Source organism: Daktulosphaira vitifoliae, unplaced genomic scaffold, assembly GCF_025091365.1.
Source record: "Daktulosphaira vitifoliae isolate Bord-2020 unplaced genomic scaffold, ASM2509136v1 Scaffold_2, whole genome shotgun sequence".
Lineage (NCBI taxonomy): Eukaryota > Metazoa > Arthropoda > Insecta > Hemiptera > Phylloxeridae > Daktulosphaira > Daktulosphaira vitifoliae.
In genome coordinates this window covers 10,522,932-10,550,330 of record NW_026099573.1, presented here as the reverse complement: position 1 = coordinate 10,550,330, position 27,399 = coordinate 10,522,932, and the positions used below count along the sequence as shown (strand labels likewise).

The 27,399-nt window shown below is 24.5% G+C and overlaps 1 protein-coding gene and 1 long non-coding RNA gene across 5 annotated transcripts; one reads left to right on the top strand and one right to left on the bottom strand.

The window, feature by feature from the left end:
• Positions 1 to 27,219, top strand: LOC126897453 (monocarboxylate transporter 5). 4 transcript variants are annotated; one of them, XM_050671044.1, is made up of 9 exons: positions 1 to 487; positions 7,282 to 7,401; positions 15,318 to 15,461; positions 22,968 to 23,485; positions 23,572 to 23,753; positions 24,580 to 24,793; positions 25,295 to 25,454; positions 25,522 to 25,722; positions 25,791 to 27,219. In XM_050671044.1, the coding sequence occupies exons 1-9, from the start codon at positions 382 to 384 to the stop codon at positions 25,940 to 25,942; spliced, it is 1,797 nt and encodes a 598-aa protein (XP_050527001.1). In that variant the 5' UTR covers positions 1 to 381; the 3' UTR covers positions 25,943 to 27,219. The 4 variants fall into 4 exon arrangements, with proteins under 4 accessions (XP_050527001.1, XP_050527004.1, XP_050527002.1 ...); XM_050671047.1 differs by having other exon boundaries at positions 22,968 to 23,516; positions 23,639 to 23,702; XM_050671045.1 differs by having other exon boundaries at positions 22,968 to 23,516; positions 23,639 to 23,753.
• On the bottom strand, positions 5,047 to 7,282 carry LOC126897454 (uncharacterized). The gene is made up of 3 exons (XR_007702106.1): positions 6,961 to 7,282; positions 6,349 to 6,415; positions 5,047 to 6,262 (listed from the first exon to the last, which is right to left on the bottom strand). It is a non-coding gene; the product is annotated as an uncharacterized LOC126897454 (long non-coding RNA).
• Positions 27,220 to 27,399: the final 180 nt, after the last annotated feature.

Here is a 27,399-nt window from a genome sequence, read left to right as displayed (position 1 = left end):
TCCATCTCTAGTATGTATACGAGATGTGCCGCTGTCCGTCGTAGGGTGCAAGGTAATGATCGACCGGTGGCATGCACGATACGTCCAAGTTACATTGTACATTTTTTAAATTAATTTTACTTTTAGTATAGTTGATGAATTAGTATTTTAAGATTTACTTTTTTCAGTTTATAAGTTTTAAAATGATATAAATGTACTCATTTTACAAAAAAAAATCGTTTGTTTGTTGTTTTCTTTGTAAATAATATTGTAGATAATCACTGCCGGTAAACATTTACCTGTTAACTGAGAATTTGGCCCTTTTGTAAGAGTCCAACGGCCAGTATTGGTTTTTGTTGTTTTGCTTAGTTTCTCTGAAAAACGGCGTGGCTTCAATAAAATATGCCGAAGAAAACTTCTGAAAAACCGCCTACAGTGTCTAAAGGACCACCAGACGGTGGATGGGGTTGGTTTGTCGTATTTGGGTCTTTCATGATACATATAGTCAGTAAGTACGAAATTGTGTATAAATGTATTTTTTTTTTTTTATTTCTATTTTCGTTTGCATTTCCTCAGTTCAATTATTTATATAAAAATCATCTACTAAATATTTTGGCGCCTTGCCACTGTTGTTTGATGTGTATAATGTACTGTGTTGTTATCTACGAAATGTCTAACATCAATTTTTCAATAAATCCAATTTAAAAATAAACTCAACGAAGTATAATTGTGTAATATTAGCTACGTTTTTTTTATTTAATTTTGATGTGTGTTTTGTAATTATAAATTTATAGAGAAAATTATTTATAATAATTCAAATTTTTAAGGTTACTTTAAATAAAACAATTTATACTAGCATAAAGAAATTTGTAAATAATAACAACTCGAAACATATAGGACAACACTTTCAAGATTTTGTCAATCAAACTTTAAAATTGACAACTGTGAACAATGATCTGTTAACTAACAAACAATCTAAAACTTGGAATTTATCCAATGTATCTTAAAACACTAGTTAGGTATTTTTATTGGCTATTAATCTACCATAATCTAAAGTTAAATGAACAAAATAAATACTTTTTATATGTAAGTCAACATTATTTTTATTAATATAGTTCCAGTTGAAACCGAGTGCAATTGTGTCATGAGTTTATAAATATATTTATAGAATTTTTTTCTATTTTTACTCTGGGAGAATAGGCATTAGTCTCATATTTTATTTTTTGGACCAAGTATTTAATTCCACTGGCATTAAATATAGTAATATTATTTTTGACTAAAAAAATAATTAAAAATAAAATTTGTTTACAATTCTACTGGCTCTTAATTCTTTTATGTATAAAAACATTGTTAATACTGCAACAGTAAGTATCTCAGTTTTTGTAGGCTTATGAATCATATATAATTCAATGCAAGACGTGATTTTAATTAGATAACATAAATTTTTTTGTAATTTGAATGAGAAAAAAATATGTCCTCACCTCTGTAAATCATATTACTGGTTAGTATTTTTTTTAGTGCCACCCTTAAAACATATCACCTAGGACATACGCACCCAATTTTCCTCTAGATGTGGTCCTTATTATATCATTATTTATAAAAATATAATTTTGTCAAATATTATGATACACATTATTGCAGTAGGGGCCACAAATATTGTTTTTTAATATATATCAAATATAAAACACTATTAAATTCCTGATCAATATCTACCTTTGCAATGTTTTTTCTTTTTAATGATTCACTATGTATGATAAATAATTAGTTGTATTTTAATATATGTATAATAAGATAATTTAGTCAATAAAAACTTTACAGATATCGAATGAAGGCTTGTACAATTTTCATTATTATTTGTTGGTCTCTGTAATGTAAAATAATATTTTTGGATTATGTTTATTTATGGCTTAGTGCAATAAAGAGTAAAGTGCAATTTTGTGTCATTTACAGGAGAGTAGTTAAAAATGTTTCTATTATTATCTTTATTGTAACATTACCTTGATGAGATCTAGTAGTTCTAATAAAGAGTTTTTCTTTCTAAATTTATACACAATAATAATTTTTTCTAAGAGTAATAGATTTTACACAACTAATTTATTTTGTCAAAAATGATATAAATATTTTTTCCACTGAACCATCAATATATATTTATATTAAAATAATTTAACTAGTAAAATTATCAAAAATTCTAATTAAATCTATAGATTAGGTTGTGATAGCAACTTAAAAATAATAAAATAAAAATTGATTATCCATAGTAAAAAAAAAAACTTTTTTTTATTAAAAAGTATGTACCTAGTGTGATATGAGTGGAAAAATTGATTGTGGGATGTATTTTTCGAAAATTTACTGAATAGTTGTAAATTTTATATTTTTTTATAAATTAATACTTAAAAAAATAAGAATGTTCACAATTTTTTTTAAATATTATAATATTAATAAGTATTATCTTATAAAAACATTTGTTGTATTCATCTTTATTAATTCCTTTGTTAAATGGGCAAATAATATATGATACCTACGACATATCAACTTTCACCAAGAAAAATGATACAACTCAATATTTTTCAGTTATTTGCAATAATACGAATAAAATAATTTTAAGCCAGGAAAGTTTCACTCTTTTTGCTTCAATAATTTTTACTAGAGACTATTGCAAAAAATTAATTAAAAATTAAATAGTTTAGATTTGTCTATTTTATTTTACCTCACATGAAACTTTGTTTTTTCTAAGTTATGTCACTATTCTTGCGGATAGGTGACATATTTGTTGTATCTGATCTTTCTCAATACACTAATCTGTGTACTTTTATCCCACTTTTTTGCATAATAATAATCTATTAAATAAATTATTTTTTATTTTCTTATAAGAATGTAGTAATAATTAATGAAAGTGTTTGATATTTGTAAATATATTGGATAATTTATTTATCATAAACTATTCAATTACTTATTTAGTATTTTTATGACCTCCATCTGTGCTTAAAATAAGGGTATCATTTAAACAAAATTAAGTTGTACATATGTATAATAGCATACATATTAAAAAATTATCAAATTAAAAAAAATGACTGATAAATAAACTAATATTATGAATTTTATTAATATTTCTGACATAGACTAGACAGCCTTTAACTATTTAGATACTTTGACAATTTTTAGCTGTACTTTTCTACAATTTGGTGGTGAAGTGAGCTGTCCGTATTTAACAAATATTTATAACTGAAGTATTGATTCAAAAGTTGTTATTATCTAATAATTTTCTTGTATAAATAGTTAACAATATGTTTCCAATTAAGAAAATAATGTATGAACTAAATACCTTATATCGGTAAAATCAATAAATTCTTTATTACTATCAAAATAAAAATAATATTCTAAAATATATTTTTAGTATTCGCAATCAAGTGATGAAATAATGATAGAATCACCTTATAGATACATGATCTGTGATAAAATCAATCAACAAACTTAATTTTGGAAGTTATACAAATTTTCTAAATTCAAATAGTGACCTAGACTCAGAAAAAAAATTCATATATTATATAATGGTTGATTGATTTATCGTTAATTTCTATAATTTTCCCAAAATTAATTTTAATTTTTTTTTTTGCTATGTACTATTTAGTTTTCGATTTACCAATTATCTATCAACTACATGTTAAGTTCATACATTATCAAGTAAATAACTGGTCGATAACAATTTTGAACCATTATTTGTTAACACTTTTATACCTGTGCAGCAGGAGTATGGTTGAGAAATGTCTTTTGATAAAAATTACGTAAATCACACTACGACTCCAGTCTACATTTAAAAATATGAATAACTTCCGATATAATGGTTCAAAAGTGTTATCGATCAGTTTTTTCTAATAATAAAGATATTATGTGTGTTACTTATATATATATATATAAAACTCAAGAAATAAATTCCACTTAAATCAGCCGAAAAAAATTCTCAACATTTTTATTTTTGCGATCAACAATAAATATATATTTGTCAAATTTGCTGTAAAGTAGAAAATACTTATCATTAAAATGTTTGAAGTTATAAGTATATTCTGAGATGGTTATTTAATCGAGTGTTAGTATCATGTGACAATTATCAGCTGTGATAGTATAGATGGCCTGTTTATTGAACAAATCCAATTTACATTTGTGTAACGCGCGAGTAATGTAAAGCAGATGTTTTTTTCAATTGTGTATATGAGATTTTTGAAACGAATAACAATGAGCTATTTTTATTTTTTGTGTTCATTCATCGTAAATTTTAAAACAAAAAAAACTTAGTTTTTTTTTGTATTTTAGTTATTATTATTTTTTACAGCAATAATATTTTACTTTAAAAACTTTTCGCATAATTTTGCAATTTTCTACTTAACCATTTTAAATTACTTATGAAATTAAGATGAATGTAAATACCCGGCATTGTTCATTAAAATTTTTTATATACTACGTAGGTTTTATGTATGTTAATTTTTTAAACAATAATGTATGTTATTCCGTAAAGTTTAAATAAATACTATTGATTCGACCATACGTTCATTTCATTAAATTTATTTATTATCTTATAGTATAGATAATGAAATTACTAAGTAGCTGTTAGCCTTGGTACTACAAACAACGAACTTGTGTCGCTCCCCATGCTAATAATTAAAATGTTATAATTCATAAACTTCAATGTTTATTTGTTTTATATTTCATTTGTTCCAAATAAGATTTCAAATTATGCATAAATTAATAACAAATTCATTTAATTATTTTATATAATTTTTCATCAATCAATTCTATATAATTTACTCATAATTAATTAAAAATTTCAAGTTAAAAAAAACTAATGTTTAGGAAAATAAATTTATAAAAAATTGCATATTTTTTGTACAAAACATAATAGCATTAAAAACGTAATTTTGATAGAAATTGACTATTGAATAAATTATTGTTAATAAATGTTATTTGTTTAATAAACTTAATGCATACTTTTTATATAAAGTGTACGTTATTGATCATTAATAGTTTGATTAGATAGTATTGATTTATACATATTCTTCACTATCAAAGTACTTATATAAATAAATTAATATCGTTTAGAGTTTTAACTAAACAGTTTTTTTGCATTATGTGATAATTATATGCTTAGTGTATGATTATAAGTGATTTTATAATAAATCTCAATAATTAAAAAATTAGGCTTTTTTTTGTTTCTTTAGAAAAAAGAGAGATAATATTCGTTGATGGTTTTAATCGAAGGAAGTTTGTATGAATATTTGCTGCCTGAGTATATAGAATAGTTATAAAAGTTGAATGGTAAATTTGAGGACGTTTTAGTTTTGATTCGCTTTTTTTTTTTTAAATATATAATATATTACATTTACATATAATTATTTTTGTAGGCATCATCCAATGGCTTCGTTATAATAGCTTCGACAATTTTATATCATCTTTTATTTTTGTTTTTTTAAACTGATATTTAAAGCTTATGGGTAATTTAGTTATATTATAAACATATTAATTTGGTTAATTATTTAATTTGTTGGAATATTTCAATTATTTAATTATTTACATAACATATCTGTGGGTAATTGAAATCTTAACTAGTAACCTGAGCGTTTTTTATATTCTCTTAGTATATCTAAAGTTGATCTACTCCCTTTTTACTTACGACCATCCAATTGCGGTCCACTATATTCGGCTTTTTTCAATTAAAAATAACAATGCTCGTCAGATAGTATAATAAGAAATGTATATTAATTTAAGTACTTCTTCAAGGTTATCTTACAATTTCAGTAGCAGTAAAAAATTTCGGTTAAGTAGTTAATGGTATTCAATTCGTTAAGAGAACGCTACGCCAGCGTAATTTTATATATAAAATACACGTAATGTACAGTCCTATTTGTGTGGTTTGTCGCCAAGCTTTTTAATTTTCGTAAAATTCTGTAAAATTTAGTTTGATTTACTTTTTTTTTTTAATTTTTAATAATGTGTCTGATCATATATTCACAAAATAATTTCCAAAAATTCTAAAATCAATTTATCAAACAAAGAGATGAGTTATACGACTTATAACTTATTAATTTGTTGATTTTTAAAGTTTGGACGCTAATTTTAAAAATTAACAACTTTTTCTAGTTACTTATATTTCTTTGAGCTTTTAATTTACTTAGTATGTCTTGTTTTCTGTTCTCCTTTCTTTTGCTATAAATCTTTGAACTCAGTTTTGAGCCACTTTGTATCGAGCTGGAATCTTGCATACACTTTAGATTTACGAAATTCAACATAAATGCTATATATTATAAAATTATTTCATATAAATCAATCGTATTTCAACCGGATAACAAAATAATGTAAAAAAAAAACTTATAAAATCACCTTCATATAAAAAGACGAAATGAACCGAACGCGGATAAATAAACTTTTTTTCAACATGCACCCAAGTCTATAATTCAAAGAAATTTAATTATAGTACTAATACTATGGTTTGAAGAGTGATGTATTAATTTATTATAATTGTAGATTATAAATTCAATTGTTCGAAATATTTTTAAGGTAATTCCGAGCACAAATAGCTGGTATGATGATAAATGTGTTAATATTTTAAACGAATAATTATGTACTAAAAACAATGAACTATCTGAAATATCAATATTCGATTGGTCTTTTTTATTAATAAATATTTATTTTTATATCTAAAAAGATAATAATAAAAATCATAACTGTTGATTTTTTTGTACAAAGTGTAATTTTTTTTAACATTTTCAATTTTCATTTAAAATTTATATTTTTACAACTAATATGCATTCTACTTGTATCATATATGTAGTTATACATAGTAATATAATCACTATATATTTTTATTAATTTTAGGGGGAAAGTTAGTTGCATTAAATAGATTTAGAATTTAAAAAACTTTATACTTAAATATAAAGGCAGTCAAACAAGGTCAAGGCAATGTTATTAAATCGATTTTCATGTTCGACTTACTTAAGAGCTTCGTGTTTCTTTGAAGTTAAATGATCCAACTCGAAATGTAATAAAACCGCAATACTGATCATAGTGTTTTTTTTTTTAATTATATTTACTTTTTGAAATTTCACATTTTGTGTATTGTTTGATGATTGTAAAAGTTATGTTGTTAATACTAAGCTTTTATAAAAATGATTGTACAAAAAAAATATCTTGTTTATTTAGTTATAAAAATTGAGTGATTTAATACTTCTTTTTTTTATTTTTCTTTAAAAGTAAAAAAAAAAAGTTTGATTAACAATGAATAATTTTTTAAATTGAGTTTTCATTTTATTGTAGCCGATGGTGTGACTTATTCTTTTGGTGAAATACATAAGGAACTCGTTAAGGTGTTCAATGAAAGCCAAGCAGCCACCGCATGGATAGTGTCTCTTCTAGTCGGCATCACGTTGTGTTCAGGTAAATATCTGTTAAAATAAATTAAGTTTATAGTTTAATTTTGTACTATTGTAAAGTAATTGTATTTAAGGTAATATTAAAGACTAGTTGATAAGAATTCCATAGATTTTGATAATCATATTGCATCACATTTCAAATAAGGAATTATTCTCATAAAAAAAATGATTTAGTTTTGTACAAAAAATGTATAGATAAAAAATGAACTCTATGAATCTATAGTCGAGTTCAATCACTGTAGCAATATATATTTATTTGTTCAGGTTACTCAGAATTCTTAGATGACACATTGGAATAAAAATAAATAGCGGATTAATTTGAACTAGCTATTTAAATGGTATTATATAATACATATCGAATTCATACCCAACATGAAATGCGTATAAAACTAGTTGTATTTTAATTTTGCGCACAAGTTCCCTGATATTTGTTCAGTTGTTTAGCACAATTGCAAATTGTGTGAGTTATCGTCAAAAATGATAATTTTGTGTGTAATAAGTGTAATGTGTCCTTTTATTTATTTTGCTTATTCAGTCTCTTATTACGCCCTAGTCTGTTTATGGTGTACTTTATGTGTACTAGTAAAAGATCAAAGGAATTTTTTTATTCTTTTATTTTATAAATGTTAAATAGTTGGGTGATATTTTTCATCATGATAGTAAACTACTTGCGATAACAAATTTAACCACAATCCAACAATCTTTATTTTTATTGAAGTAGTTACGTTTTGATTAGTTAGTTGATTTCTAAGGATATAGAGTTTAGATATTAAAGTATATTTTTGCTCATCGAACAATAGTGTTTTAATATATAAACTAGATTCAGAAATTAAAATAATCACAAAAAAAAAAAAAGGAAATTGATGTGTGCTAAAAAAACTGTTATGCTAAATATTATGCCATGAGTGGAGTTTTTAATTATAAAAATATATGATGACTCATAGAGTCATATATATGTATAAATTGTTCTCATAGTTATCATAATTGTGGTAAAATTTTGATAACGATGTCAACTATTTAAATAATTGTGATATTAGGTGTTTTATTATTTTTTACATTAACAACTTATATGTTAGTAATGAAAGATACTCCGTTTGTTATTGATCTACCGAGGGAACAGATAAGACCATGAAAAAATCTTTATGTTATTGAGCGAGTATATTTATTGAAAACAAATTTCAATAATTATTATTTTGTGTTGCTTATTTTTAGAAATATTCTGGATAATTTTCGGGGGATGCAAGAATTATTGACAACAGTTTAAGATATGGAAGTAATTCCCCATCCCCTATAATTTATAAAGGCGTGATCCCCCATTCGAAATTGACGTGACAACCTAATTTTTTTATTAAACATAGTATTTTAAAAGAATTATAAACAAAAAAATATATACATTGTAAATTTCTATTTTAATTTAAATAATTTGTCTAACCATCATGTCGAAAAATCATTTTATATGCTCACCTACTTCACCAATAGTTATAGCATAATACAAACAATATTCATATTAAAAAACACCCCCTTATTAGAATATTAACATCTTTATTATTAATAATATTAATTTAAAACTAAAAAAGTATTAAAAATATTTAACTCGGAGTCACGAAATAATTATCAAAAAATCACGGATATGTATTTCAGAAACCATGTTATCATTATTAAACATTGTAACTCATACATGTTGCCGCAGGATCTATTATACATTGACAATTACTCAAATTCAAATTAAATAATTTGTATGTAGGATTGTATGATTTGCGTTAGTTTTTTGTTAGTGACACCTAATATTCCACGAAATGGAATAGCACCTCCTTTTGACTCCTCTCTAGGCATCTTAGCTAACTTTTAAATAAGAAAAATTATCTTGAGTATGTACTATGTACATTAAGAATTAATTCTACTACGTCTACTCGTGAACACTCATATCATATTTCAAATATTAGTCAATTTGTAGTTTTGTTTACTAAAAATGAACAATATCATAAATAAAACAAATTTGTATTAATACTTTGCATTTAAAACCTAAAAATAAAATATTTTTTCCAAAAGATAATATAACTCAATAATGGAATTTTGAAATTATTTATGAAAATTTTTAAAAATAACGTTTTCTACCGTGTACTGGAAAAAAAATCTTAATTTTATCGGGAAGGTTTATTCTTTGTTATTCAAAAATATTAATTTGCTATAATTGCCATTGAAATTATAAATTACTTTTTTTCTCTTGGAAAATTCATAAAATTGACGTATTAGTCTTTAGATAATAGTCACGAATATGTGTACTAATTTTGGTATTAATTATATTAACTAAAAATATATAAATTCAATTATTTGTTCAAAGAAAAATAATTATAAATTATTTAATTTTGAGTTATAAAAATAAATTGTTATTCTTGGTTAAAAGTTTAATTTACATTGTTTTTATTGACGGAGGATAATATGGAACGATAATGAATAATATGGAGGATAATATTAATTATAATAATAAGGATAATTTGGCCAATAAAATTTATGTCAAGTAAAATGTGTTTTACTGATGCTTGATGATAACCCATCGCCGCAACATAAGTTTTAACTTTCAGTTAAATTAAGTATTCTATAAATTTTGATATTTTTGCTATATGAGTGTGTTTATTCTTGAGACAACTTAATCTAAAAAACCAAAATAAATTGTTTACTAGCATTTTATGTATTTAGTATAACGAATCTCACTATTTGAAGTGTTTTTAAATATATAATGATGTTGCTATCCTTAAATTTACAGATCATTAAAATATCTTTTGTACTATAAACATACACTTATTTGTGAGTGTGTATAAAAATAACATTTGCAAATGCACATTACAATGTTGAAGTTGGCAATCTTGAAATATGAATGAATTACATTTTTAATGGGAATTTGTATTTATCTTTGACGAGCATTATGTTATTTACAATAACACAATTTCTGTATTTACAATAGTTGTAAATTATTTCAGTTTAAAAGTTTGAAAACTTATTTCTTTATTTAAACAATTTTTTTTATATTGAAAGTTTTTATAGTTCGATAGTGGATATTATTTTGGATCATATTTATCGTCTTTAGCCTCAATGTGTCTATATAATGATCTGCCCGTCTCTCTTCTTAAGACCATATTCCAAAAACGGAATTTAAGTGACCCTTCAATTAATACTGCCAATAATCTCTTTCCAGCGATCTGCCTGTAATGGGGCGATATGACTCAACTATATTTTATAAGATCGCAAATTCTATGTCGTTAAAGCTATTACTACTGTCAATTTAAAACAATCGCTCGGTTGCGGTATTTCGGGTAAATCTTCCCCACAAAAAATTTGCTTTTGGATAACTATTTTACGTTTTCATTGATTTTTGAGACTTTATTTTACTCATCCAGTATTAAACTTAACTTTGAAGCATTAACTTAAATATTGTACATATTTGTTTGTTTTTAAAGATTTAAAATTATTTCATTTTTTCGAGTCCCTAAAAATAAATTAATATAATTTTAGCTTAAAAAAAAAAAAAAATCTTTACAAAAATTTGATAACTATTACGGTGAAAAATGTTTGTAGCTACCTCTAAAAATTTGTATTTGTATTTATATATCTACATTTCATTAATCAATCGCATGCTATTAGGACGTCTGATGAATAATATTGCTAAATTAAGTGACATTGCATTAATGGTTTTATAACCTTATTTGCATTTTAATAGGCAACTTTTTGCGAAATCAACTATTACCTCAAGTTAGTATTGATAATTCAAGCATAATAATGACATATTTTTTTGATATTTGTAATATGAAATGTATTGTTTTTATTTAATATTGATGTACTTTATTAATAAATATTGAAATAAAATTAACTTAGATTCATATTTTATCATTATATACATCAAATAAAATTGTGCAGTAGAGTATTGACCAACTTTCATAGAACCTATAACGTACGTAGAAAAATTAATCTTGTCAGATCCACTTTCGCACAATTTTAAATTTTAATAGTACAGCTGAGCTTAAAGTCTATGAATATATAATACGCAGGTTTAGGTCTTCAATAATTTAATATCGAAATAATCTAAATGTGACGACAGATCAGTGTTAAATCGTGGTGTTGGTTGTACTAAGCCGGGCAATGTAGTGTTCTAATTTGCATCAATGTATTGTATGATGAAAAAGATCAACATTTGTGCAGTTAATTAATTAATTTAATTCGTTTGCTTTGTTTTTTTTTCTGTACAGAATTGTTTGACGGTGTAAAAAGTGTTTTGAATAATTAGTGCCTTTAATTTTTTACTAAATTTTTGCACCAAATAATGGTACAAGGTTTACAAGGGCATGCAGTGAAATTATATTTCATTATTATAAGGTTGATTATGAACTATGAGGTGAGGTGACAATACGCTATAGACTAAGAGGGCGTCATTAACTTTTTAGTTGTTACTTGTATAGTAACTCTGCACATTACTAGTATTAGTATGTGTGTATAATTTCTTTCAATTATTTCATATTTTTGCCATCGTGATCTATTCTTATTCAACTAATAATTACTACTAATAATACGCGAACTAAATGCTTTTTAAAACTAATCAAATTTCAAAAAGTATATTTTTAGTATTTTAAAAAGTTTTTCACTGTATTAGCAATAATATGATACTAAAAACATAATATTTCGGAAAAGTATTGAATTATTTTTGAAACAATATATTTTTGTAATTATTTATTTATTGTTATTGGAAAACTAGGGTGCCACTTAAGGGGACCAACAATCAAAACTCGTACTTCACTTTTCAAACGTTCATTTTTTATATTATTATATTATCATATTTTTAAAAAACTATTTGATAAAACTCTTTTATTCTTTTTAACACGATTGCATAATTTAATCTAAATACTCTTAAAATGCAAAAAAATATTTTGAAAAAAATGCATGCCTTGTTTTTATACTGGTGTCTTGTTTGAAGGCTACATTGCCTATATAAAATATCAGTATGTTACTTTATTGTACTTACAAAGAAATAAATTAAGAAAGAACATTCTAGTTTATCATAGGCGGAGCTCGGGGCTCACGTGGGTTCGTCCATATTCAATGGAGTAACTGTAGTGCAATTAGATTTTTAATAATAGAATTTTCTTGGAGTATTCTGTACTTGGTAGGCTATGTTTAATCATTTTAACGTTAAATTGTATGCGTCAATGCAATAGTTAATGAAATGCATCTGTTCTACATAATTGTTTTTCTTCCTTTTTCTCATAAAATTAAAAGTAGAATAAAGTGTGATTTGTTGTTAAATATATAGCGAAATTTATTGAGTGTTATACTTTAGTTAATTTTTTTCTTTCTATATAAAACACTTTTAACATATCTCGTGTTGTAAAAAAAATGCCAAAAACATCCAAGTTTTTTAAGAATTCATTAAATTTAAATATGTCATCTTTATTTAATTAGTATAAGAATTTTTTTTATAAAAAAAGTGGATAATTGAAAATGTTCATAATGTCAACTAACAACTTTCCCTTATACTTTAAATGATTATTATTCGGAACAAGGACTTGATGTTTGTATTTATTTTTTGACGATGTATTGGTTGATTTAAGTAATGAACTGGCAATCAATTGTTATTCATTTTTGTCGTAATTAAGATTTATTAATATAGTAGATCGTAAATCAAGAAAACTCAACATTCCAGTCCTTTTTTCTACGGCCTTCTGTTATACGTTTCAATGTAATATGAACATTAATTATTATTATACTATTATTATTTTTTGTTGAATCAAAATCGCTCTACTATGTTTTTGAAAGAATTCTCAAACTATAACGTTTTACTATTGAAAATTTACTATGGTTATTTATTGAAAGTTTAATGATGGAAGAGGAAGTAATTAAAATATTTTGTTATTTCAAGTTATTGAATACTGTCATCAATAAACGATACTATGCAATAAGAATGCGATTAATTTCCTCTTTATTTAAGCATAATAATAAATGAATATATAAAAATTATTATAAGGGCATAAGGTTTATTTCATAATGAACATAAATTTATGTTGAATAGTGGCCTTTATTTGTAGATTATTATCGTTGTTTATTCTGTTATGACGCATTTTAACGAATGAGATGAGTTTCATGCAGTCACAAAGTCGTCAATTGTATAAAAACAGCAAACGACTTTGTGGCTACATGTTAAAAAGATAACCGCATATATAATCTATGCACACAAACAAATATTGAATAATTATATTCGGATTGACATTAAAAATTATTAATAACGATTTTTTCCTAATCTATTGTCTGGTTTCATTAAGTTGTAGATCACACATTATTTGTGTCATTAAAGTTTTTTGATTCAAGACTAATTTATAATGATAACAATATTACCCGCCAAATAAGCTAATATGTCATTTATTTTGTAATTGCTTGTAAATATCACTAGGTCATACAACAAATATCTAAACGTGAGACGAACTGTTATTTGTTGGCTATATACACCGTGTAAAATATTTTTCCTATATAAAATTTTAACCTCCGTTTATTACGGTAAAGTATAATAAGCAATTAATTTTTCTCTCTTTTATAGCCTTTTTCTTAGAGGAATTGTTTTATCCATGGATATTCCGGGATGGGTTGTTATCCCGTCACCGAAGAAATGTTTGGTGACTCTAATTATTGTAAAAATCTCTTGCTAAGCAAACGGAGCTGCCTGTGACCGAGTTTCGAACCTGAGATAGTGCACATAAAACACTGTCGAGTTACTGACTACTCCGGCACACCGTTCCTCTTTAAACCACCTCTTTAAAAAACATGTTTAAAACTTAAGTAAACAGTTTAAGACCCATAAGACCCATGGAAATTTTGAAATTTTTAATGTTTTAAACACGCAGTGTTTAAAATATAATAACCCTGTTAGAAATAATATTTATATTATTTAAATGAAATCATTTCATTAGTATGACAAATAGAATAACAAAATATTGATTTTCTAGAAAAACTGTTATGAAAAAACTAATTTTACATATGTCTATAATTATTATATTGTAATGATAATTTGAAATTTCATGCTATTTGAAACTTGTCAAATAACTTGGGTATTTAATAATGTTAGTAAAAATTAAAAACTAGTTGTTGTAATCTAATTAATTTTCTATAAAGTTATATGATATTATTACGCTCCAAATTTTCGAAAAAAGAAATATTCCTTTCAGTTTTCTATTGAAATTTGAATTGCTTAAAAAATTCAAAAAGTTTTTGCTATTATTATATAAATAACATTATGATATAATATAAATTACATATTATGTAAGGCTTATAATTGGTTAGAAAAAAATGTTTTATTTCATGAACAGTTATAATATATTTTTTTAAATGTTATCAATAACTTATCATACTATTAAATGTAAACTAAAATTCTCGCTAAGTTAATCATTCTCGTATAAGTTGATATATTCCCATTAAAGTTGAGAGAAAATGAGGAATGCTGATTATTACTTGATGTATTTGTATTTGTTGTTACATTACGCGCGTGTTCATTTGAAATTCAATTTAATTTAGTTGTAACTCGATAGAAATTGGAAAACAGCTCATTGTCATTGTGTGTATTCGTTGAGACATGAGAATTAAATTGGTTACTTTTCTTTAGAGCTATTATTTAAAAAATAAATACTTATACTTATTTATAAGAGAAATATATTACAATTCTTTTAAATTGTTTTATTTTGACAATCACTATTACTTACTTAAATAAGTGTATGTGTATAATTTAGTTTAAAAACCAATTAAAATAAATATTCAAGTATAAAATTGGCTAGGTTTGTCTATAGATACAGAGGTAAAACATTTGTTGCCCAAAGAATGAATATTTTAATAAAAATATTTCTTAGGTGACACTTAAAAAATGTCATTAAATATTCCTTAATTTTTTAGGACCAATCGCAAGTATTTTTGTTAACAAGTATGGTTGTCGAGCAGTAACAATAGCTGGAGCAATATTGGCTAGTGTTTGTTTGGCTGTTAGTGTATTGGCCACCAACGTACGAATCCTCTATGGGACAATCGGTGTCGGAACAGGTAAGATACATGTTCAAAATTTAATTTCCTGCATTAAAAAAGTCAAATCATGGTTATTGAAGCGTTCTCAATAATTATATTTTGGAGAAATTCCCAATTAAATAATTATTCATAGTATTTTATTCAGCACTTTATACTATAAATTGATTTTATCGTTAGTACTTCCTAAGAAATTATTTTCTGAGGGCGGCATTAAGTATTTTTTTATCTTATATATTTAGTGTATGATAATAGCATGCAATCAATTACAATATGTGTAAACATTGAATTTTGACTTATTATAAAAAAAGAAATGTTCGATAGCATTGTTGGTGGTAATACAAAATAAAAAAAAGAATTTGAATATCCAAAATGCTAAAAACAAGTATTCTAGTTACAGTAAACATAAATTCTATATAAAAAAAAATAGTAATAGTAGGTAATATTGGTAAAACTACTGTTTTTACTATTGTTTTTAAAAAAATCTTTTTGTTAAATAAATTTTTTATCAATATTAATTATTAATAATATCGAGTTTTAGTTAAAATGAAAAAATTACAATTGAACGTCATATCTCCTGGAAAACAAAATGAATTTATACATTAATGTAAATGTAATTTTTCCTTTAAGCCATTTGATTATTTTACATCTTCATTATAGTTCATTAAAAAATTGATACTTCTAGTATTTTGTAAAAGCTGTATCATTGCTCATTTTTGGTCGATTGTTATTTTCAAAATTTTATTTGAATTTAGAAAAATTTAACCACAGATAACCGATTTTATATTCTCATTTACAAACATTTTATCCGCTTTATAGATGTGAATTATTAACAGTTATAGGTGTAAATTTTTAGTAGTAGGAACGAGAAAATAAAATTTATTACTTGTTTTTTCTATGTAAAATAAAAACGATTTGTAACTCAAAGTTTAATAGTTACAATAATTTATTCATTATTAACTTAAATTCAACACGTGTGATAGTAGTAAATGGTGCAATTAACTATCTGTATGCTATGCACGCGAATTCAATCTTAACCTTGAACATCCAATTTTTTTACTGATACATTGTAATTATACATATGAATGTTCAAATATTCTTAAACGCTTTGTACAATTCACAGATCATTAGTTTTACAGATCTGTTATTTGGCTAAAATATCATTATCTCTAATTAAAATGTAAACTTAGGTATAATAACCAATAATTATATGTTATTAATATTTAAATACTTTTCAATTAGAGGTCTTTGATAGTCGTTTGTAAAATTTTGCTTTGAGGACTAATAAAACCTTATGTATTACTTAACACTGCATACTAATGCTATTATAGTGTCATATAGCTAAAATATTTGAATGTTCCTCAATCGACTATAAACACGCGGCCCCAACAGTGGAAGTGTCGTTCAACTTAATCGGTGCAGTAATTAATAACTCAACAAAACCGTTTCATTATAGCCAAATAGCTGTTGTTATCTTTATGTTATAAAATTTCATTACAGATTTTATTTATCAATAACCACATACACAGTTTATTTATTTGTATGTGTACTTGTAAGTAGTTGTGTAAAACTGTAAACATGAAAAGTTAAAAAAAATGAGAATATCATTTAAAAAAGGTTTTAAGAATAAAAAAAAATTAATCGGTTATTAAAATGACAACTGTACTTTTTTAAAACTAATTTAAACTTCTATTAATTATATATATATATATATATTTCCATTTATCTATTTGAAAATGATTTTGATGTTCATCCCTTGTATCTCATAGAGGTATCAGCTTTATTTTTAAATAGTAACATACATATTTAACTAGCTTATTATAGTTATTATTGAAGTTATTATCGACTAGTCCTATTCTTAATTGGATTATCTAATTAATTAATTATCTAATAGATTAGCTACCTAGTTAATTATATGTTGCTATTTGAAAAAATTAAATGACATCCTCATAAGGTATTAGAGATAAAGATATATGAAACTAACAAAAGCAAAAAAAAATTCACAAAATAATGATTATTTTAAAAAAAATTGAATGGCTAGTACATAAGAATCACTCTATAGACGTAAACAAACAAAGTTTTGTATATATTTTTAGAATAAACATACGAAAATGAATTAAATATCAACACTTTTAATGATATTTTTCTAAAAGAAGTCAATACATTTTCCAAAATGTCTACTATTTAATGTACATATTATTTTAAGTAGGAGTTAGTATTAACTTTTGTAATAACACATGCTCTGATATATTATTAATCAAAACACCAAATAATAATGAACAAAAAATAATTTACATTTTTCTTATACCTTGACGTGCGGTAAAAACATTATTAATATTTTGTACGACCAATTTTCAATGGACATATGAATAAAATCTCTTCTTTTGAATATTTTACAATTAGTTTTTGCACTAAAATTATACAAATAAAAGCACCCATAGAAACATCTTTATTATTATTTAATATTTCTCAATCCATAATTTATACTAATAAATTTTATTAAGGTTATAAAATGAGGATTATTCGTTTGTGCAACTATAAAAGTTTTTTTTCTGTTTTGTTGTATTTCTAAAATGCTGTAAAGTGTAAACACGTAAACGCTTTTATTTTAAATTTATTGTTGGAGTTAAATGTGTGCTTAATATTTTCAAAGCGCAATAAACATTTCAATATTAGACTATCGACTTTAGCGTATCAACATAAAATAATCAACTTAAGAAATTAAATAATATTAATATAAATTCTATTGTTTGGATTTAAGATAATAACTATTATATTATTATTATTATTTATGAATTATTAATAAATAAACTTTATTTAATAAAAATAGGATTTCATGTAGGAAATAAAAATTTTGATTCATGTTGCAATTATTTATTTATTATATTTTATTACATAAATATATATGTTATGCAATAGATTATGCTAAAATGATTAATTTTAGAAACGACATTGTGCTATAGAAACTATTTTAATGATGGCCATTTATCTCTATATGTCATTATGCATTTTACTGCATAATCGACCATGAAATATGGCCAGTATAACTTAAGCTTTATCTAAGAATGCAGTATTTAAATATCAATATTGAATTAATTGGGGGGCAAATACTTCTATAAATTTAGAACGTATATGAATACTATTTTTTACTGACAATGAGCAACTTTTATATTATTTCCATTAATTGTATTTCTGACACATGTAATATTACTTTGAAAAGGAGATTTTTTCTCTTTTTATTGAATATTTATAATATGTAATCAGTACTTTTGTAGTTACATTGATTTATTACAATATTAACATTTGACAAAATCCACTTATTTTAGATGTTCACTAAATCTCGTTATCAATGTAAATCATTAGTATTTTTGTATTTTTATTAGTTGTAGTTTTTATTTTAAATTAATAAAAATTTACTGAAATTGTCTTATGAATATAATAATTATGCAGTTACGGTTGTCACCGTAGATTAGAATTTTACTAACACAGTGTACACTGAGACTAATGAGTACAATATGTCATATTGTTCAAATAAATTTATTATTTTGCCTCTATTTATTTTTTATTATATATTGCCATATGTTAGTTTGAAATGATAGATTAGTATAGAATGTTTAATGATCTTAGTCAATGGTTGATTTAGAAAAAAATACTGCAAAAACGATTTTTTTTTAATGTAATTAACATTTAACGTATAAAAAGATAAATTGTTAAAGTAGTACTAAACTTTTTAGGTTGTTTTATTTGTATAATTATTTTGTGAAAATAATTGTTTTGTAGTATAACACACACAGTTAGAAAAATGTACTTATTACTTATAATATGGTTATTATTTAAGCAGCTTGGTTTTTTACTCTCAATTCCAAAATAAATTATTGTTATTATAATTTACGATTAATGATAATTTATCCCTATTAACAAATAATAATATTTTGTTCCTAGTAAATTTACTGATTTATTAGTACTTAAAAGTATTTTTTAAAAAATCTTTGTTACTGTGGTTCTCACATATTCTATGTTATGACAAGAATAATCAATTAAATTATTATAGGTACAGTTTTTAAGAGCGATAGTTTTATTACATGTTTATTATTGAAGGAAATGAATAGCGAATTTTCATTTTTTTTAATTGCTATAAAATTAAAAAAGTTCAACTAGTTGTTTAATTGATGATGTATTTACGGGAAGGGTGAAGCTTTTCTACATTTTTAAAGCTATGCAAAAACAATAAATATCCTTATGATTACAAAGTTTTTGGAATAGTTCGTTTCAACTAAAAAAAAAATTGTACGTATCACGCGTTATTTTAATCAATACAAACATTTTTATTAAAATTAAATTACAATATTATCATTAACACTACAATCAACGACAGGTTATTCAAATAGAATGTTGAGCGTTCAATATTAGAGAACAGTAGTAATACATCAAATTTACAATTTTTATTCGTATATTAGTTTTGAGTAAATTATTAGAGAATATAAATAAATGTATAAAAAATAGTTTTTAATACGGAAATCATACTCATTTAATTTCTTAAAATTGTTAATGTAAAATAAAATTTTAAAAATTTTCAGATTTAAATGATATTAATATCATTTTTATAACTAAATCGTTATGCTAATAACAAAATTTTTTAATATTTAATTTAAAAAATAGCTCGATCTTTTACCTAAACTTCAGAGTGCTAACTACCAATTGATTTTGTTTTCAACATTCAGATATTACACTTTCGAGTGTAAGTATTTGATAATGAAATAATTGTGTACCACTAATAGATTTTTTTACGAGTATACTTAATATTACTCCATAGTGACATAACATTTGAAAATACACAAAAAAAGTATTTTGAATTATGATCATTTGAATATTACGATTTATCTAAACATTAAAATTCTATTTTGGTATTGATCTATCGATATTTTTGCCCTACACTTGTAATATCCCATATGTTATAACTACGACTCACAACTTATTTAAAATTTTAATTTTTACTGAAAATGATAAAAAAAAGACAGGACTCTATACTTTTAATTTGAATTATATATACAATTTTAATAAAATACATTTTTTTAAAATGAGGACAAGATATTTTTCTAAATTTTAATTTATTTTGTTCAACATAAGAATCTAAAAAAGTTTTTCAACTAAAAAAATATTTTAATTAATATAAAAAGTAATAAATTTTTATTTAAAAAAGGTATAATTTTTGTTTTATTTAAAAAAAAAAAAAAATGATGTTCAAATAATAAAAATAATAATTGATCACTTGTGGCTAATTTAAAATTATATTAAAAACATTAATTTTAAATGATTATCAAAAACTATTTCTTCAAAACATATAATAACACTAAAAATATTTTAAATAGAAGTAACAAAAACAAAAAGTACATATTTTGGTAGTATCATTATTTATATGTACTCATTATAATCATTTAGTTCAGATTTTATATTCTTAAAATAGTTTTCCATTACCTTTCATAATTTTTAGTTGTTAGAGTTGGTACAACAGATTATTTTTTAAAAGTTTGTGAGATATTATAATTTACCCAACCTAGTTATAATTATTTTACTGAAACTGGTCAGACTAATTTACATAAGATCTCATATACATACTAGGTGTGTTTAGAAAATAATGGGAATTTTTTAATTTCGCGGGTTTGGCGAGTTCCATTATCTAAATTTTTCTTTAATAATGTTGGTACACATATCCCTGAAGTATGATAATATTTTCAGTTGGTAATTTACTTTGTCAGTGACAGCCGCTAAGTTTAGAGCTCGGCGATTTTTATTTGTTAAAAAAAAATGAATCAAAGGATTTGTATCAAATTTTGCGTAAAAAATGAAATAAAAAGGAACAATATGTGTGAAATATTAACAAGGCCTATGGTGAGTCTGCCATGAGTAAAACAAAGGTTTTTGAGTGGTATAAGCATTTTCAGAATGCCCATGAATACGTTGAAGATGACAAACCCAACCCAACCCAGCGATGAAAATGTGGAAAAAGTGAAAGAAATGGTTATGAACGATCGCCGAATCACAATCAGAGAAGTCGGCTGATGATGATAGAATATCTATTGGCTCACGCCATAAAAATTGTTTGAATGTTTTGGATATGAAAAGCATAGCAGTAAAAATTGTTCCAAAATTGTTGAATTTTGAACATAAACAGTGACAAATGGAAGTTCCTCAGGAGTCACTTAATGAAGTCAACGATGATGCAAAATTACTGAAACATGTTTAACACGTGACAAAACATAGGTTTATGGATACGACGTCAAAACTAAGGCTTAATCGTCCTAGTGAAGGTATCGTAGTAAGATCGTCAAGACCGAAAAAGGCTCAACAAGTGTGATGGGACTTGAAGGTTATGCTCACTTTGTTCCTCAATTTTAATGGCATAGTGCATCATAAATTTTTGTCACGAGGAAAACAGTCAATAAAGAGTATTACCTACAAGTTCAACGCCGTTTGCTTGGAGTAATTCGAAAAAAATGCCCGGATTTGTGGCAAAACAATTCATGACTTACACCAGGATAATGTACCTGCTGACATTTTATTGCTTTTTCGTGAATTTTTTGTCAAATAATACTGTAACGATGCCCCAGCCTTCATATTCGCCAGACATGGCTCCGTGTGACTTTTTTCTATTTCAAAAAATAAAGAGAACCTTAAAGGACCGTCGTTTTACAAGCATAGATGACATTAAAAGCGCATTGCTGAATGAGCTTTAGGCTATCCCAAAGATCGAATTTGAGAAGTGTTTCGAGGATTTGAAGAAGCGTTAGCACAAGTGGATAATATCTAATGGGGACTTTTTTGAAGACTACAACATTAATGTAGACGAATAAATAAATATTTTTTTCAAATAACGAAAATTCTATTATTTTCTGAACAGACCTCTTATACATATGATATATGAGATCATAAGTATTTTTACTAGTTTTGTTTATTGAAGTGAATACATTTATGGTTATTTTCCAAAAATTGTCATGTTTTTTAGCATTTTTTAGGAGAACAAAACAAAAAACTAACCTTCTCGTTAAAATTTTGTATAAATTTTTGGCAAATGTAATAAAAAATGGTCTAAATATTTAATAAAAAATCTCAAAAACCCATTTATGTACAATCAGGTTTTAGATTCTAATCACAGATATTAACTTTAAAATACAATCAGATAAAAAAATTTGCTTTATGTAGTAAAATTGTATTTATAAAAAATGTTTATCAAAAAAATGATGTTTTGGAGAGATTTAAGAAAGTGTTAAAAATTATTTATTGTAGAGTCCTTAGCCTGACTCTGCATTATAGTTGAGTTCTTAATAAATATATTTCTTCAAAAACCTTGTTGCTATGTTGTGTTATATCCAAGATTCTCAATGAATATTAGTTTAAACCGAATATTAGTTATGTTAGCTTAAGCTACTAACCCTAAGCTCTGTAAATATATATTCTATATACTAAACAATATATATAAATTGTTGTTATAATTTTCCCTAATCATAAACTGTATGATTTTTGTCTTAGGTTTGGGATTTGGTATGATTTACTTACCGGCCATCGTAAGCGTTACTTGCTATTTTGAAAAATACCGTTCTTTAGCCACTGGTATTGCTGTCTGTGGTTCAGGGTTGGGAACTTTTATATTTTCTCCTCTAGTTGCTGACTTAATAACTAACAATGGTTGGCAAGCTACAGTTTTGGTTATAGCTGGACTGGTATCATTATGTACTCTTTTTGGACTGCTGTTTAGGCCGCTTGATACTGAAGAAGTCACGAGTGAAAATGCCACTGTAGTCCTCAATATAGTTGAGCCGGAATGTCAACCTTTAAACAATGGGGGTAATAACTGTGGAAGTTTACAATCATTTGACGACACACACAAGTTTGATGACCGAAAGATCTCACAGAATATGATTCTATCAAATGAAGTAAACACCAACACGTTCGGCAATGACTTAGACAAAAAGTCTCCTATGTCTAGATTTACTCTTAGTCAACCCGAGCTTATTGTGACCAGTGGTCGCACTGGTTCCAACAATCACCTGAATCTACAGCGTAATGACGTATGTTATGNCTTAGTCAACCCGAGCTTATTGTGACCAGTGGTCGCACTGGTTCCAACAATCACCTGAATCTACAGCGTAATGACGTATGTTACGCTAGTCAAACAACTCTGAAGCCTATGCCGCATGGTATTATGTATCAAAAAGACATATTTTACAGTGGAAGCATAAAAAATGTTTCAGAAAATCGCAGGAGGTGCTTTTTTATAAATAGTTGCTTAGGTTATTTACAACCATTCCTGAAAACGTGAGTGGGCTGATATAAAGCTTTGCTCACTGCTCTAACTCTAATTAAAACCATCTGTCATAATCTCGTCTGTAATTTAAAATTAATATAGTGTGATTAAATTTCTGAATCCCTTAAAGATGTTATCCTTTTTTTGTGTGTTGTTATCATGCTAGAAATAATATAATAGCTACTAAATTTATGTTATTGACTACAGCTGTTTTAGGTCTAGATTTTATTTAAAACTTCACCCTTTAAAAAGTCGTAACAAAAAAATTTTTTTATTTTAATAGAGTAATATTTTAAAAAGATTTTTCTAGGAAATGTTCTATTTAAACATTTATTTTTTATCCAAATATTTTTGTTTTGAAAATCTGTCTTTATTCCTATGTAATTATACATAGGTATAAAGACAGATTGGTTAAACTTAAAACTAAATATGTGTTTTTTTTGCCCATGTTTTGTGAAATCAATCTTTTTTCATTAAAAATTATCTGTAAATTCTTTACTCTTTCTTGGTATATATATATTTATATATATAATTAATCCACTTGTAAAATATTAAAAGTTTCAATAATTGTCCCAATAATTAACTTCTATATACTGAAAAAAAAAGTACCATTTTTATGTAGATAGAGAAATTGTTTTTATTTATGATCTTTATTAAATAATTTGAATTTATCTTGTTATATATGTAATTTATTTATTTAATCATTTGTGAATTAGGGTATGTAAAATATTGTGAGTTTTTGTTTCAAAATTGTTTAAATTTAATCAGGAATGTTTGTTATAAATTATTGAATTTTTTTTATTTAATCATTATTAACCCACTTATATTGATTTGTAGAACTGTTTCACAATCTACAACTGGTGTACATACAGAACATGGTGCTCACTTTGAACATGAAAAATCATCAGGTATCTGTTGCCCTCCTGATGCAGTAGACACCATTAAACAAATGCTTGATCTTTCATTGTTAAAAGATCCTATTTTTATATTGTTCACTATTTCAAATTTTCTTACTAGTATTGGTTTTAACATACCATACGTCTTTCTATCAGTAAGTACACAAAAACATTAGATATTAAATCAATAATTATAGTAATACAATTTATTTAGTATTCATCAGTCTAGATTTAGGGCATAAAAGAGATAAGTGACATTTTTGACAAAAAAATGAGTTTATGAGTTGAGTTGAGCATAAAATTGAGGTTCTTTTGTACATAAAAGCTACATATTGTACATAAAAGTTAACTTTGATTTTACCATTTTGTTGTAAAATAAAATTTTGTAGTTTAAAATATTGAATTATCATTAACTCTTTTGATAATATAAAATTTTAAATGAAGATCTTCAAAAATCCTTTTTAATGTACTTACCTCTTTTTGTTGGCTAGACTAATATCGAAAAATTTTCATAATTGAATTGATTATTGTTTATTTTCTCAAATCAATTTTTTGACAAATTTAAATCATATTTTAATTTAGTTGATTTTTTTTTTAAGAAATATAATTTATTCACATAATATTTCTATACATAATTAGTATATAACATTTTTCAGCCTCAAGCAGAAACTTTTAAAGTTTCAAAACCTGAATACCTATTATCTGTCGTGGGTGCTGCTAACACTCTTGGAAGGATTGTATTGGGATTCATTTCTGATAAACCATGGGTCAATCGGTTGATGGTATACAATCTATGTCTTACAATTTGTGGTGTTGGTATGTTGTTATTATGGAATATTTTTTGTTGTTCAGAAAATATAAGTGTTATTTTTTTTTTTTACAGCAACTATCTTAAGTGTTTATTGTGTCGACTTAATTACATTTTCTATATATGCCTCGGTATTTGGTTTTACTATTGGAGCATATGTTGGTCTTACATCTGTTATTTTGGTCGATCTTTTAGGTCTTGATAAATTGACTAATGCATTCGGTGTTTTACTTCTTTTCCAAGGGATTGCCTCTCTTATTGGACCCCCACTTGGAGGTAAATAACAAATATTTTGCTTTTAATTTACCATGAATAAATATTATTTTTCAATTAAACATTTTTAGGATTATTGTATGATAAAACAAAATCTTATGACCCTGCGTTTTGTTTGAGTGGTATAAACATTGCTGTAAGTGGAATCATGCTGTTTTCAATACCTTATGTTCAAAGATATTGTCGACGAAAAGAAATAGAAAAAATGACTGCTATGAATTAATTAATAGAACGAATTGAAAGGTGATTTCTCTGTATTTAACTTAAATTTTTTATTTTGCATAAAAAAAAGAAGATGTGTAATTGTAATTTTTGAAGTATGCTATTAGTATTTACGTGTAAATTACAATTTTGTTTAACTTTACACTTCAACACATTTTATAGTTTTTTTCACTTTCATCACATTTAAGATATATTTCTCCAATGAAATATTTCTTGTCTCCAAAAATCGTTGCTCAAATACGCCATGATTTTGTATTTTTATTATTGATAATTATTTACTATTATATTTGTTATTTTTCTTTTAAAAATGAGTAATTTTTACTTAGATGATACTTCAAATAATCTTAAACTAAAGTGATAACTATAGTTTTTAGAGTAAACTTTATTTTACCCTATTTTTATAAGCTTTCTTTTTATTAACTTAAATCATCAAAAAGACAAGATGTAAGTATATACTCAAACATTTTTATAAGACTTGTTTTTTATAAATATATATGTAAACATATTTATTTAAAAAAATGTTTATCTAATTATTGATGTATTTTTATACTAAAATATTACCAAACAGAGATTGTTGTATATGAGTAAAAAGTATATTATATAGATTTTTAATTTTTATTTTAAAATAAAAATAAGTAACGAGTATTATAAAATATATATATATATAAATATATCTTCCTAAAAACTAATGTTTGTTATTGTAGTAAATAATGATTTACTTGTAAAATTTGGTATTATTATCAGTCTTACATGAAATTTTTTATATATTGTTGATATTTTTGTTTTATGTATACAAATATATTATTTGATAAACATGAATTTGATACTCAAAGTTTTTACGAATTTAAAAGTGATATTTTCTCAATTTAAAATATATGTAACTTGATACTTATTAAATAGTAAAAATTTTTAAGAAAATGTGCTGCTGAAGTCATTTGATTCAAGTAATCACAAAATTGTAGTGTAATATTATTATTCTAATTTTGTGAGTTTCATTTTTGTATGGTATAATTGTATTAATTTTTTCTTTGTTATAAATATATACATAATTTCCAAGTCTTTTATAACTAATATAAATTGTATGAATTTTAAAAGTACCTCTATGTACCAGTTTTGGAAAATATTTTAGTTTTTATACATTTTGAATGTTTAATTATTAAAGAATAATGAGGCCATGTTTAATATTAAGTATTAACTATGTACATAAGAGATTATTGTTACCTTTAGAAACTATTGCAGGTATATTTTTAATAAATGCTTTCAATGTATAATTCACTATATTTATTAACCATGTTCATTATTTTTTTTATTTTTTGGATTGCCAATTGGTTAAGATCAAAAGCCAAATATTTCATTGAATACTAATTAAGCATAATAGTATTCAAAAACTTATTAGCATTTTTTAAATGCTTTACTGGTAACTTATAATATAAAGAATCTAAATAAAATATTTTTTGA

Bases quoted from the DNA above. Each gene is read 5' to 3' on its own strand.
- LOC126897453 (XM_050671044.1), top strand. From the start codon at position 382: ATGCCGAAGAAAACTTCTGAAAAACCGCCTACAGTGTCTAAAGGACCA. The intron at 7,402-15,317 runs GTAAATATCTGT...TTAATTTTTTAG, and splicing joins CGGCATCACGTTGTGTTCAG to GACCAATCGCAAGTATTTTT. The intron at 25,723-25,790 runs GTAAATAACAAA...AAACATTTTTAG, and splicing joins TATTGGACCCCCACTTGGAG to GATTATTGTATGATAAAACA.